Source organism: Neovison vison, chromosome 4 (genome assembly GCF_020171115.1).
Source record: "Neovison vison isolate M4711 chromosome 4, ASM_NN_V1, whole genome shotgun sequence".
Lineage (NCBI taxonomy): Eukaryota > Metazoa > Chordata > Mammalia > Carnivora > Mustelidae > Neogale > Neogale vison.
In genome coordinates this window covers 187,188,374-187,203,997 of record NC_058094.1, presented here as the reverse complement: position 1 = coordinate 187,203,997, position 15,624 = coordinate 187,188,374, and the positions used below count along the sequence as shown (strand labels likewise).

The following is a 15,624-nucleotide window of genomic DNA, read 5'->3' as shown; positions in this document are numbered from 1 at the left end:
CTTATCCTGTTTTTCTCTTTAAAGAAAAACAGATCTTCTCGAAGTTATTTGCTTTGCCAAATCTCTAGAAGGGTCAACATTACAAGAGAACTGGCACTTTACCTCTTTCAGTCTCTTAAAAAGTTGGCAAATGACTATACTTGTCATCTGTTTACTTCTGAAACAGACTGCTTAGCACTCTTCTACCTCAGCATGATACATTATTTTATAGTTTCATGAGTGCTCTGGATGCCTACAAAAATAAAGTATATACTGTAAAAATGCAATGGTACTATTGAGCCCTAAGAATTAAAACTAAGTTTTACCATTTTTAAAATTAAATGGAAATAAAACAAAAATTAAATGAAACTATCTTAGTTTAAAACATGTGCTTTTTTATCTTTAAGTGAATAAAGGCTGCCAGTTCTATTTTTCCTAGAATTAAAGAACCATTATACTATTCCACATTCCTTTATTTAAGATGAGATACTTGGGCCTTTCAACCGGAACGGTCATCTTCCAGTAATTCACCAAAATGACCAACACAAAGGGAAAGAAGAGAGGCACCAGCTCTATTCTCTAGGCCTTTCAAAAACACGGAGTTGTTCCTTTGGCCACATATATACAAATCTACAAGAAAGGTGATATTGTGGACATGAATTGGAATTGGCACTGTTCAAAACAAAATGCCCCACAAATGTTACCACGGCAACACTGGAAGAGTCTACAGTGTTACCCAGCATGCTGTTGGCATTGTAGACAAAAAAGGGCAAGATTCTTGCCAAGAGAATTAATGTAAGTATTGGATACATATTTTTTTCTTTCTAGGTAGGCTCCATGCTCAGCATGGAGCCCAATACGGGGCTTGAACTCAAGACCCTGAGATCTAGACAGGAGCCAAAATCAAGAGTCAGATGCTTAACTGAGGGAGCCACCAGGTGCTCCTATGTACCAAACATATTAAGCACTCAAAGAGCTGAGATAGCGTCCTAAAGCATGTGAAGGAAACTTATCAGAAAAAGGAAGCCAAAGAGAAAGGTACTTTGGTTCAGCTGAAGCACTGGTCTGCTCCACCCAGAGAAGCACACACTGTAAGAACCAATGGAAAGGAACCTGAACTGCTGGAACCCATTCCCTACAAATTCATGGCAGTATAAGTGTAAAAAAATTAAAAGACCTCAAGACTGTAAACAAAACAAAAAACAAAAAAGAAAAAGACAGTTGAGGTATTTGGATTACTAAAAAAAAACGAACAGATGATGTGTATTTTAATTTAAATAGAGAAATTTTTTAGGGGTGCCTTGCTGGCTTAGTTAGCAAAGCATGTGACTCAGGTTCTTGAGTTTCTCTCTGTATCTCAAATAAATTTTTAAAAACAAAAGACTATTATATGGAAGAACAAGATATTTTGCTGGTATCAATATTAATTACATAATATGTGGGAAGCTGATTTTCATACTGAAGGCACTTAAGAGACTTCATTATCCTGTTTTTCTACTTTAAAACTACTGAAACTTTACATAAACATACATGTTCATTAACATGAAACTATATACACAGCCAGTTAAAAGTCTATAGAAGACTTTGCAAAGCCATGCTCTTTTTAAAATTATTTCTTCCAGAAAGGAAAAATCTTTAACTATATATGAAGAGTGAAATTGAGAAACTCTACTAGTAAATATTCATCTCCATTCACCTCAAATATATCTGAGAATATATAGCCTTATTATAAGGATTTGACATTCTTTGAAATATCATTATTTGCAGATCTACAACTCACAAATCAGTAATGTCATCAGATATGGAAACAATGAATTTGTGTTTCAGAAAAATAAAGTGCCATTTATTTCCAGTAATACCAGATTACTTTTGTAGTGCTACTTTATGTAAAACTTGGTAAAGATAGCTTCAAATGTATTTACTAATTATAAGGTCTTACTCAAAAGTAAAAAACAGTTTAGAAGGACCTGAAACGTATTTTACTCTCTAGGATCCTTTCACATCACAGAAATCTTGAACTCCTATATTATTCTAGGCTCCAAATAATTTAAACACTTTGGTCATATAGCACAAATGTGTCTAACTATATGGAAAAACCCCCAACTTTCATAAACTTACACCTGATAAGAAAAACAAAAAACAAAAAAACAAGCACTTAAATTTTAAAGTAAAATGTTTTATTTGTAATATCCCCAAACTGGGAACAACAACTCACATGTCCTTTAATAGGAGAAAGGGTCAAGGATGCCATACAAATACAATATTATACAGAAATTACTGACAAAATCAACATGGATCAATCTTAGACATAACACTGAATGAAGCAAATCAGACACAAGAGACACAAATCTATGGTGACATAGGTCAGAAGAGTGGTAACCTTCAGGCAAGTCATGACCAGGAGGAGGCGCCTGCATATTTCTGAAGTGCTGGAATTGTCTCTTGATGTGGAGGGTGATTACACACATGTGTGTATGTAAAAATGAATCAAACTGCACCCAGAAGTTGTGTGTACTTCACTGTTGATAAATTATACCTTAAGAAAATCAAATACTGCTAAACCTCAATTTACTTATCTATAAAAAAAGGCTAATAAAACCTTGGTGCATTGAGAGGAATAAATGGGATAATGAACAAATATCTAATAGTACTCAGTATATAGCAAACATTCCATAAGTGGCAGCTAATACTATCGCTAACAATATTTTTATAGAAGAGCAACGATAAATTGCATGGTCACTAAACCTTATATTGCTATAAATCCTTACTAGTTTTTTTAAGTCATTCACGAAGGTAGGAATTATATTTAGGGCACACTTTATGGAATTTAGAATTGTTGCTACAATTTGATTACAAAGAGGGGAGAAAATCACTGCAGTTAATGGAAATTTATGCTTCCAGTTATACTAGCATCCAAGAGATGTCTGGGTTTTTGTATTAAGCTATAGTTTTTCTATTTCTGAAGATACTATGCTTATTTAACATAATACATAAAGAGCAGACATTAAAAAATGAGCCATCGTTTCTTTGAGCTATTCTTTTTCTCAATTATACGCTTTTAATGCTCAAAATTCAAAGACTGCAAATGGAGAATTTTTGCTAAGTCCTAGCTCTGCATAAGTAGGAGTTTAAATGAAGAAAATCGTATGAATAATAGTTTTTGAAATAGCTTTTTGAAAGTTTTTATTCATTTGAGAGAGAGAAAAAGAGAGCACAAGCATGGGGAGGGGCGGGGGGGTGGGGAGAAAGAGACACCCTGCTGATCAGGGAGCCTGATGAGGGACTTGATCCCAGGACCCTGAGATCATAACCTGAGCCGAAGGCAGACGTTTAACCCACTCAGCCACCCAGGCACCTGTGTAATAGCCCTTTCAAAAGTATTGAAGGATGCAGAATGGGGCACCTGGGTGGCTCAGTGGGTTTAAAGTGTCTGCCTTCAGCTCAGGTCATGATCCTAGAGACCTGGGATTGAGCCCCGCATCAGGCTCTCTGCTCGGCAGGGAGCCTGCTTTCTCTGCTTCTCTCTGCCTGCCTCTCTGCCTACTTGTGATCTCTGTCTGCCAAATAAAGAAAATCTTAAGAAAAAAAAAAAGATGCAGAATTTTGTGGTTTTTTACAAGAAGGAAAGTTAAAAAAAATCTTTTTATTTTTAGAGATTTATTTTTAAGTAATCTCTACGCCAGCATGGGGCTCGAACTCACAACCCCAAGATCAAGAGCTGCATGCTCTGTAGACTGAGCCAGCCCTAAAAAATAACATTTAAGTATTTAGATTTAAGTTATTACTAAAAAGTATAAAAGGCTAAGATCTTAAGTGTACAGATTTCATTGATTTTGATGATTTATACAGCTACGGGCAACTACTCCATCAAGACACAGAATTATTATCTCCGAAAGTTCCTGTGTTCAAATGGCTATCAACAAACACGAGTTCTGCCTATTCAATTGAAGCATATGTTTCTGAATGTAGGCTCTTATGATGGGTATTTAGCAAATGTTTTATTTCATTTTATAGTAATGTAAGTGAAGGGGAATCTTAGCAATCACCTATTTAGAACGCTCATTTTATAGACAAAGAAACTGAAGTCCATAAACATCAGGCAACTTGCCCTAGGTTACTTGCCCTAGGTTACAAATGAGGTTAAAATGCTCATTTTATAGACAAAGAAACTGAAGTCCATAAACATCAGGCAACCTGCCCTAATAACCATTAGGGCCAAGCTAAAACTCGGGAATCTTAATTACCAGATACACTTTTCTATTATTCAAACAGAGTGGTAAAAGAGAATCTACCAGAGCTGAAAGTACAAAGGAATATTAGAAATATTATATACAAAGCTCCTCTACAATGGAAGAGATAGGACAAGGATTTGTATAAAGCATGGTAGAGTGACAGAAACTGGTCTTCTTCTTTTTTTTTTAAAGATCTCTTTATTTATATCGAGGTGTGGGAGAGCAGAGGGAGAGGGAAACAGTCTTAAGCAGACTCCGGACAGCGCGTGGAGCCCATGGTGGGGGGCTCAATCTCAGGACCTTGGTTCATGACCTGAGCAGAAACCCTGTTAGCTGCTTAACCAAATGAGCCACCCATGTGCCCTGATACCACTTTTTTGGATGAAAGGAAAAAAATAGAGCACTGTTTATCTGTAGGTTATTGAAAATATATACAAAGATGATATCATAGTTTCAAAAACTATTTTCTTGAAGGAAAAAAATTAGAAACTTCCTAACAAAAGATTTAAATGTATTTACTTTAATGAACTCCACCTTAACAATCTTTTATATGTAATTTTATTTTTAAACATTATTTATTTTTTTTTAAAGATTTTATTCATTTGACACAGAGAGAGAGATGACAAGGCAGAGAGGCGGGCAAAGAGAGAGGAGGAAGCAGGCTCCCTGCTGAGCAGAGAGCCCAATGTGGGGCTCAATCCCAGGACCCTGAGATCATGACCTGAGCTGAAAGCAGAGACTTTAACCCACTGAGCCACCCAGGCGCCCCTAATTTTAAAAAGATTTTCTATTTATTTATTTGACAGACAGAGATCACAAGTAGGCAGAGAGGCAGGCAGAGAGAGAGAAGGGGAAGCAGGTTCCCTGCGGGAGCCCAGTGCAGGGCTCAATCCCAGGATCCTGAGATCATGACCTGAGCCGAAGGCAGAGGCTTAACACCCAGGCGCCCCTAACATTTTTACACTGAACTTTCACATGGTAAAAAAGATTTCAACTTGTGGTAGTGCACTAACCCCATCAGAGTCTAACAAATTACTAATTATCACCAGTGAAAGCATGGGGGCAGGAACAGGTTTCATTAACAACCCTGCAGTCATATCCTCATATATAAATACTTAATATGCACTGCGACAATGAGCATCAATTGGATGAAGAAACTGTAAATGCAGAAAACCATATCTAAAATCTAACCCAAACATAGTTTATTCAGAAGTCAGACTTCTGACAATTACCTAGACCACTGTCAAGAACCAGAAATAAGCAAGAAAAGCAACTAACCAACTATCATAAAGCAAGAAGAAGGCTTTAGGTCTTCTTTAAAACCTATGATTAAGTCATTTTATTTCAGACACAGTTCTAATATATTTAGAAGGTGTGGTTTCCCAGTCTATGGAAGAAAAAAAGCAACAAGTAAGAAAGCGGGGGGGCGGGGAGCTGAAAACTGCAACTCCATGTTTGGGTCAACACTGAAGAGTGCCTGCTAACTTCTCAGTCATCACGCTCTCTATCAAAAAGCCCAGCAGGAGTCAGAAGGCATATGCTAAACATGTTAAAATAAACTGGGAATGCCACAGTACAAGAAACATTTGTTATGAAGGCAGAATCATCCAGACTAACTTATAACTTAAATTGTGTTCAGCATGTTCTGCTTCAAAATCTGTTTTACCAAGATCTCCATGAAAAAAAGATGGCTTAAAATGAAATCTCCATATTCAGGCAAAAAGGAGCAATGATTCCATCACAAGGATATTCTTTGTAGCATTATTCAAAATAGCAAAAAATGTGGAGTACTACCTGTGTTTCTAGAAAGGAGAAAAATTTAAAATTTCCACAAAATACTATTTAGCTAATTTAAAATGCTGTAATTCAATATTTATTAATATGAAAGATACTAATGGCACAGTTACATAACAAGGCAGGTCATAGAACTTGATTACAGCATAATGTTTTTAGAAAAAGTTATGTATATTTGTAAGGGAAAAAAAAGGAGGGATAGTCACCAAGGTCTTAAAAGCAGATTTCTTTAGGATACAGGACTTTAAGTGTTAGTATTCTTTTCTTTTTTTCCTCTATGTTTTCTCACTTCTTTATTGGTGAGTACATATTATTTCTAATCATAAGAAATGTTTTTTTTTTAAACAACTGGAATGCTTTAAAAATTGCCCAAAATATCAATTTAAATAAAAAAGTTAATATCCTCTAAAAATATCCCAAGAACAAATCACGCTTTTAACCTGATGGTATCTTAACCAAAGAACATAATAGTGCCAGTCTTTCTCAAAATTATGAAGACTCCTCTTTCTCTATGTCTTCATCTTCCTCTTGCAGTGCCCAACCCCCAGTAGACCAGAGCCCTTCTATAGACTTCCTTCATCTAGCAAAAATCCATGCTCCTCAAAGGATGTGAATCACATTATACCATAAGGAAGAAGGTTATTCACAAAACATAAGCATTTTACTAGGGAATCAATGACTTAAGCCAAAGAAATTTGGGCCCTATCAGGCACTTTCTAGCTACCTGGGAGGAATTATAAGAAAACAGAAGAATCTTCCACTTATTTCTAAACTTCCATTACACAGGTTGACACCCATCCTGGTTAGCTATGATGTCAAGGCCTAAAAGAAACTATTCCACTGCTAAGGTTCCAGCCCTGCAAAGTCATAGATTTTCATAATTTTGGTATATAAAAGCATGACTAAAATCAGACAAAAATCTCTACCAAACTAATCAAGTCCAAGAAATGAAAATGCCAGTAGAGGCTAGAAAATGAAAGCTGGTTTCAGGACAGTTTCTCTGAGTAACTAAAAAGATCTTTAGATTAATTATTCCTTCCCTAACCTCTAACTCCCCAAAAGTCTGTTCTTTCTGTTCCAAAGGGCTTCTATTCCAACAAGAATCACAAACAATACTCCAATGCTTCGGCATGGTCACCACAGGATTCCATCAACAGCAGGTGCAAAAACTGCATGATTTTTGGGCATCCATTTGTCACTAAAACCTCAATGGGTCAGGGCTTGGCACTAACACCCTAACATAAACCAATCCCCCTCCCCCAATTTCCTCAATCCAGCCCTGAATCTGCAATGTAACATTCTGCTACTCATGGAGATTTTCCCATGGTCAGCCCACCCAGACCAAGAGGAAAGTGTCCTTTTCTCTTCCCTTCTTCAGTTGCTTTACTCACCTTGGAACTAGTATAAACATGACTTCTAGTTCTTTCATAATTCTATTTTTTAAAGAAGTATAGCCAGGTAAACCAGGTTATTCAAGAATTTAAAACAGCTAGCCATGGGGTGCCTGGGTGGCTCAGTGGGTTAAAGCCTCTGCTTTCAGCTCAGGTCATGATCTCAGGGTCCTGGGATGGAGCCATCAGCCATCAGGCTCTCTGTTCAGCAGGAAGCCTGCTTCTTCCTCTCTCTCTCTCTCTCTGCCTGCCTCTCTGCCTACTTGTGATCTCTGTCAAATAAATAAATAAAAATCTATAAAAAAAACCAAACAGCTAGCTATGTATACAAAACTATGAACTCTATCAGAACAGTGGTAAAAAAGTCAAGTAATAATTCCAACTTTTTATGGTACCACTTTGAAAAATAACAATTCCCTATTCATGTTGGTGTTTTAAAAAGTTCCAATCCGGGGTGCCTGGCTGGCTCAGTCCATTAAGTATCCAACCCTTGATTTCGGCTCAGAACATGATTTCAGGGTTGTGCGATCAAGCCCTGGGTCAGGCTCTGTGCTTGGCATGGAGTATGCTTGAGATTCTCTTTCTCCTTCTCCCTCAGGCCCTCCCTCTCTAAAAAAAAAAAAAAAAAAAAAGTTCTAATTTATTTTTGAAAGAACCTAAAAGTTTGATATTTATTTGATTATTTTGCCAAAAGTCATGCTAATCTGACAAATACATTTTTCATATTTACCACTACAAATAAGGAACAAAAGTCTGGAACACATAATCTGTAACAAACTACTACAGATAAGGTGTCCATAAATTACACCACATCAAAAAGTTTTTGTTTTTTTATTATCGCCCCCCCCCAAGGTATTGCAGGTGAGCTTTTAAGGAAGACGAGTCCTTTAAAAAAAAAAAAAAAAAGGAGGGGGTAAGAAGAGTCCTTTGCCAAATGAGAAATTAAAAATAAAAAAAAAGTTCAGCAAAAGAGTTGGAATGGATAAATAGTTCAAAACTATTTTAAATGTCAGGTTAGTACTTTCACTTAAAATGATCTAAATGCTAAGTGTATCAATAAACCAGAATAATCATCACTAGAAACTAACCTGTTAACCTACAAAAGAAATCACTCCCACAAATCCAGGTGAAAAAATGATCAAGTGATAAACTTAGATGTTCATTTTCACTTAAAGAATTTTTCGTTAAGATACATCTAAAGAGGGGAGCCTGGGTGGCTCGGTTGGTTAAGCACCTGCTTGAGGCTCAGGTCATGATCCCAAGGTCCTGGGTTCAAGTCCATATTGGGCTAGCCACTCAACAGAGAGCCTGGTTCTCCCTCTTCCTGCTGCTCCCCCTGCTTGTGCTCTCTCTCTCCCTCTTTCTGTCAAACAAATAAATGAAATCTTAAAAAAAAAAAAAAAAAAAAAAAAGATACATCTGAAGACCTGAAAGGCGGAAAGATGCAAGAAACAAGATGAATGATCATCTTCTATGTCTAGTTTGGGGATCTTCAACACAACTGTATTAGAAGATGCTTTAACCTTGTGGTTCACATGAAACTACCCGACTTCCTTATCGTATCACTACTGAGCACCTTTATAACAGAAGCATCTACGAAGATTTAGTACATCCTCCCATGTTAAGTTATCATGCTTATTAACCCAGCAGACTGCTAAAAGGCATTATTTTTAAACAAAGTTTTACTTCAGTGCACTTCAATGTAAAAATTACTATCCACAACTGAGTATGGGAATTTTCACCATGAATAATCTCCATGCAATAATCACCATGAAAGAAGTGATCAACACGACCAACAGCATTCTGAATACTTGAAAGAGTAGTTTAACAAAGCACACTTACACAGCCTAAAATAATCTGAAGTCAGAATCACAATTCAATGAGCCATGCACTTTAAATCCTTTACACCTGTAGTAAAATCTTAAACTGGAGAATAAAGTGGCTGATTAACCCATCCTGGGAGAAATCTTACATTATTAGAGCCTCTGAAAAACTTGATATGTTGATTAAAGAAACAGCAGTCTCTAGAACATTCTAAGAATGCATGTAATGCCCTCACTTTCCAAAACAATTGGATTTTGAAGGATTAAGAAAGCAGAGTTGTAGGACATCTAAAATGACACTGAGGGGTACCTGGCTGGCTCAGTTAGAAGAGCATTTGACTTTTTTTGTTTGTTTTTTAGATTTTATTTATTTGACAGAGAGAGAGACATCACAAGTAGGCAGAGAGACAGGCAGAGAGAGAGGGGGAAGCAGGCTCCCTGTGGAGCAGGGACCCATCCCAGGACCCTGAGATGATGACCTGAGCCGAAGGCAGAGGCTTATTAACCCACTGAGCCACCCAGGCGCCCCAGCATTTGACTCTTGATCTCAGGGTTGAGAGTTCAAGTCCCATGTTGAGTGTAGAGATTCCAAACAAAGACAAAAAACCTTAAAAAATAAAAAATAAAGACACTGATGTGCAGAAGTGAGGAAAATCCTCAAGAACAAATATAACATATACTTGGAAATTTTAGTACACTTTTTTTAAAGAATACTTTTCCATCTGGCAAAATCAACAATGTTCTCTTCTATAAAAATAAGACAAAAGGAAGGGCAATCAAAAATGAAAAAAATATAGCTGAACTAGATTCCTATCTTTTCCAATACTATTACACATCTATTGGACAAATTAGGTATCTGGCAAAAGTTTCATTGTGTTTGACTGAACTGACCTGTCAGTTCTGTTGTCTGAGTGGACTGTGTTACCATTCCCTACACCCAACCTGGCTATACCACAGAGGGTTTCCAATGAAGGTTTTTTAGTTTATACACTCACCCAACCTTAACTCTCTTTAGATTCCAGAAATCATCTTGTCACCTATCCAACAAATCTTCATTAGAGGAATAAAAGAAAATTCACAGAAGATTACTAGTAAGCCAAAATTTTCCTAAGAAATAGAAGTTCTACTAAAATGTGTGACTCTTATAAAAGCTAGAGAATACTCAATATAAATCTAAAAATCACCTTTTTACTCACAGTGCATTTTGACTTTGACTATATATAGCAAATTCTTTTTTTTTTTTTTTAAAGATTTTATTTATTTATTTGACAGAGAGAAATCACAAGTAGACGGAGAGGCAGGCAGAGAGAGAGAGAGGGAAGCAGGTTCCCTGCTGAGCAGAGAGCCCGATGCGGGACTCGATCCCAGTACCCTGAGATCATGACCTGAGCCGAAGGCAGCGGCTTAACCCACTGAGCCACCCAGGCGCCCGCAAATTCTTATTTGATTTGCAAAAGAAAGTTCTTAGGTTTTCATTTTCTGCTATACGAGAGGTAAGTGTAATTTTTTAAGAGCTGCATTCTTTCAGTCAGCAGTAAGAAAATAACCTATTGGGAATGCAAACTGGCACGGTCACTGAAAACAGTATAGCGCTTCCTCAAAAAATTAAAAATAGAACTACCATATGATTTAGTAATCACATTACTGGGTATTTACCCAAAGAACACAAAAACACTAATTTGAAAAGTATTTGTACACCTATGTTAATCGCAGCATTACAACAACCAAATTATGGAAGCAATATTGATAGATGAACGGAAGAAAATGTGGTACATACATACATACATACATAATGTTGTACATATGTGTGTGGTACATACATATGTGGTACATACATAATGGAATACTATTTAGCAATAAAAAAGAATGATATTGTGCCATTTGCAAAAATGGATGGAGCTAAGTATATAATGATAATAAGTGAAATCAGACTGAGAAAAACAAATACTATAAGATTTCACTCATATGTGGAATTTTTTTTTAAAGATTTTATTTATTTGACAGAGATCACAAGTAGGCAGAGAGGCAGGCAGAAAGAGAGGAGGAAGCAGGCTCCCCGCTGAGCAGAGAGCACGATGCAGGGCTTGATCCCAGGACCCTGAGACCATGACCTGAGCCGAAAGCAGAGGCTTTAACCCACTGGGCCACCCAGGCGTCCCTCATATGTGGAATTTAAGAAACAAAACAAAGGGGAAAAAAAGACAAAACAAGAAAGAGACTCTATTGTAAAGAACAAACTGATGGTTACCAAAGTGGAGGTGGGTGGGTGGGTAGGTGGATAAAATAGGTGACGGGGATTTCGCTATACTGTAAATCCGAAACTAATATAACACTGTGTATTAATTACACTGGAGTTAAAATTTAAAACTTTAAAGAAAAGTAAAGAGAAGAACCTATGCTAGATTTCTCATCTTTCAGTGCACTGTGGCAGACTCCTTTATATTTTCTTCCACTCTATCAGCAACCCAGATGAACAGACACTACTCTACTCAACAAGTATATTTATTAAAAAATCATTGCCCTGGTCTTTGTGAATATCATGTGCATTACCAAAAAAAATGCAAGCATATATTTTTCCTTTTTCCTTTCTACTAAGCGCTTACAACCTAAAAGTGCTATTAGAAGAGATAAAATTGATTACAAAGACTAGGGACATCTGGGTTTCAGTGTTATGGCTGAGTCTCTCCTTAACCCAAATTTCCTTAGGCTCCTTGGAACTCTCTTCTTAAATAGGGCCTCACTTGTTGGGCTTCCTTGTTCTCCGCATTATCTAATTTTAGCATGAATCCTTTTAGCTAGGTATAGCTAGAAACACCCTTTACTCCTGATACAGGAATTTCCCATCCACTGACCCTCCAACTCTACTCTTTGGCCATAAATATCTCCTTTTCCTCGTATTCAGAGTTGAGCTAAGAGCCCCGTGTGGGACTCCATTTCAGGGGCCCTAGAATCATGACCTGAGCAGAAGGCAGACACTTAGCCGACTGAGCCACCCAGGTGTCCCAGTTCTATAATGAGGTCTCTTTTCCCCTATTAAAAAAGCTCTCCTGAATAAAATGTTTTTATTGCTTTAACTATTGTCCAGTTCTGGTTCTTCTGACAGCACCAAACTAGCTAAGTGTTCTTAAGTTGCTTAATGTTTTTGGGTTTCAGTTTACTCATCTGTAAATTGAAGGGAGATGAGAGAAGAATGAACTCTAGGGACCCATGCCAGCTCTAAAATTGTCATGAAGAAATCTGGTAGAGGAAAATGAGGTACAGCAAAACTAAGCGATTTGGACTTGCTCGAGGTCATGGGAGCTGTGAGGCCAGAACGTCATCCAGGTCTCCCGATTCCCAGAACAGTGTTAATTTAATAAAACCAGCAGTCTTTACCTCAATGCTGAAACCAAAAGCCTAACAAATCCAGTGAAATGCCATGGCATCCAGCAGTGCTACTTCAGCTGAAAGTGCCTCCTTCATTTTACAATCTGTTGTTAAGTTTTCTTTAATCTCTAAGCAACACCACCACATTTGTTTCCTAAAATCATTTTTCTTTCTGGGAATATAAGCAATATATTGACAATAAAACTGTATAAAACATAATCCTGAATTTACATGACAGCAAAATATAAAAGATTTTATTCTCTCTCTTACCAATATTTCCTTCCTGTTTTTTAGATTTTGTTTATATGAGAAAGAGAGAGAGCATGGGGCAGGAGGGTCAGAGGAAGAAGCCAGCTCCCTGCTGAGCAGGGACCTTCAACGAACCCAATTTGGGACTTGATTCTGGGACTGGGACTGGATCCTGGGACTCCAGGATCATAACCTGAGCTGAAGGCAGTCGCTTAACCAACTCAGCCACCCAAGTGCCCCTTTCTTCTTTTTTTTTTAAAAGTCCCAGTTTGGTTTGGAAGTGGGCCCCTACTTCTTTATCCTAAAAGACTCCTAAATGCCATACAGCTCAGCGGAATGAATACACTGATGGCAGAAGCAATTCCACATCTGACTCCAGGATTGTTCTGCAGTGTGACATCAGCAAGATCAATTTACTTCCTCCAAGTTTCAGTTACTTCACCCATATCCAAAATGAGTTATAAAATGATAATTAAGATCAAAGATGTGAAGTTTTAAAGTACGAAAAATCTTTAAGAACAAAAAGAAATAAACAAGGAAAAAAATAATCAAACCCAAAAGAAGAAAAAACAAAAAACAAAAGCTCAGACTCTTACCTACCGAGAACAAACTGGTGGCTTCAGAGGGAACGTGAGTGGGGGGGATGGGTGAAACAGGTGAAGGGGATTAAGAACACACCTATGTTGGTGAGCACTGAGTAATGTAGAGAATTGTGGAAATCACTGTATTGGACACCTAAAACTAATATAACACTACATTAATCAAATTAAAAATTTTAGAAGTATTAAAAATCTAATGAACCCGGTGTTTGCATGCCAAGATACAATCTTAAATATCCACCCTCTTCTAAATATAAGGCCATGTTTTAAAAACATATACTCTACTGCTGCTACTTGGAATTTTTTTTAACACCACACTAAATAATGCCACTTTCTCCTCGGTGTCTTTCTATGCCATTTTCCCCTGAGAGACAAGGAACAAAATACCATACTACAAAGTTAAGCAAAGGTTAGAATATATACAATCACAAACATCTATTCACTCCACTTCCCTGTTACCATCATCTAACGAATTTAAATTTTGCCAGCAAAAGTCTTCTAAAATGTTTTGTTTTCTGTGAAACGCAAGAAATGAAATGCTACATTACCTAGTAGTGGCAGTCAGTATTTTTAACACATTTCAATTTCCTGTTCGCTAGCACATTATGACATCATTGCCTTCCAGCGTTTGGGCTCATGAAATAATTCCGTTTCTGTTTTGTTCTCCTACCTCCAATGTATATACTGCAAACGTCCCATTGTTCCCGTTCACTATTTCAGTGAAGAAGCGTGACAAAAATGACTTTGTATTTGCACACTCCTCTGCCCAGTAAATATACCATCTCTTACCGCAACTGAACTGGAAAGGTCAATTTCTCACCAAAAGGCAAGATTTGGACGAGATCAAATAGCAAAACCAAGGCCCAGTGGGAAGGGGGGGAGGAGTCAATACACCACCCAAACAGGACGGATTCTAGGGCTTCCACAGATAAACAAAGGAAGTGGATTTTCCCACGGCGCCGCCTGTGCTTCAACCAACCCTAAACATTTGTGTGGAAGCCCACTGAGCTCATTACCTTGAAAACGAAGCCCAAGTGCTGAATTCTTGTAAAGGCTCCCATTATAGGTGGACACCCGGAAAGTCAATGGAGGCTCAGATGAATGAGGAACTGAGTGGGGCTGACCTTCGATTCATCCTCCCACTCCACCAAGGAGCCTGAACACCTACCAACCCAACAATACCAACACAGAACTCCTCCGCTGCTCAAAACAATTTCGGGGGCAGGAGAAAGAAGGGAGTGTGGGGAATGCGCCTCAGGTGCGCCGAGTGCGAGGAGCAGGTGTGAAGTTCAGAAGGGCCGAGGGCGCTTAAGGCAGCACCAAACCGAGCTGAGCGGAGAGGGCACCAGCTGCGCGCGACCGCACGAACGGCCGGGGGCGGATTCGAACCCCCCTCCTCACCTGGCAGCCCTTCTTGTGATGAAAGCCGACCACCACGATGTGCAGTACGGGCCCCCGGGGGGCGCCATCGCCTCCCCGCCCGGCCTTCTCCATGGGCGGCCGCCGCGGGCCCGCAAGCCGCCGACTTCAACCGCCAAGGGCGGCGGGCCCGGCGAACCCCGCGGTCCCCAGGAGGACGGCGAGCGGCGGGTTTCAGGTGTCAGCGAGGGCGCCGCATGAGGGCCGCGCAGGCGGCCCGGAGGAGGCCGAGGCTCCCGCAGCTCCGTGCCGCCCCCCCAGGGCCGCGGCCGCGCTACCCTCATCCGCTTCCGCTGCTTCCGGGCTGTCACCTGATGCAGCGGCCGCCGCCGGCGACGAGGGGGCGGGGCAGGCCCGAGAGGGAACCTGACGGGGCGGGGCCTGGGTGTGGGGCGGGGCCCGAGAGGGGAGGGCATGGAGCGGGGGCGGGGCCTGCGGGGCCACCGGGCACCTCTGTCTCCTCCCTTTTCCGTGCGACCTTAACACGCTTTTCTCAACCCTTTGCACTCTCTTTTTCCTCTTTAAAATCTCCGCCCCTTCAGTCCACTTTCTTTAGCTTTCCTCCTTTTTTTAACGTCTTTTCTTCTCGTTCACTCTCTTATCCAATTTCTTCATTCATTTCCTTCGCCTCTCCGGCTTCGGTAACAGGGAGTCATATTGATGGGGCTCTATAACTGCGTATTCAACCTTTAAATTACTTGCTTCTCCAGGTTTTTTTCTTTTGCTTCGTTCTGTTTTTTTTTTTTTTCTTTCTTATTTAAGTATTATGTAT

The 15,624-nt window shown here is 39.1% G+C and overlaps 1 protein-coding gene across 1 annotated transcript in view; it reads right to left on the bottom strand.

The window, feature by feature from the left end:
• Window positions 1–15,107, bottom strand: part of AVL9 (AVL9 cell migration associated) — a 62,342-nt gene extending 47,235 nt beyond the window's left edge. Inside the window, exon 1 of the mRNA XM_044246335.1 lies at window positions 14,835–15,107. Coding sequence (XP_044102270.1) covers window positions 14,835–14,927 — 93 coding nt within the window. The 5' untranslated portion in view covers window positions 14,928–15,107. The remainder of the gene's footprint in view (window positions 1–14,834) is intronic.
• Window positions 15,108–15,624: the final 517 nt, after the last annotated feature.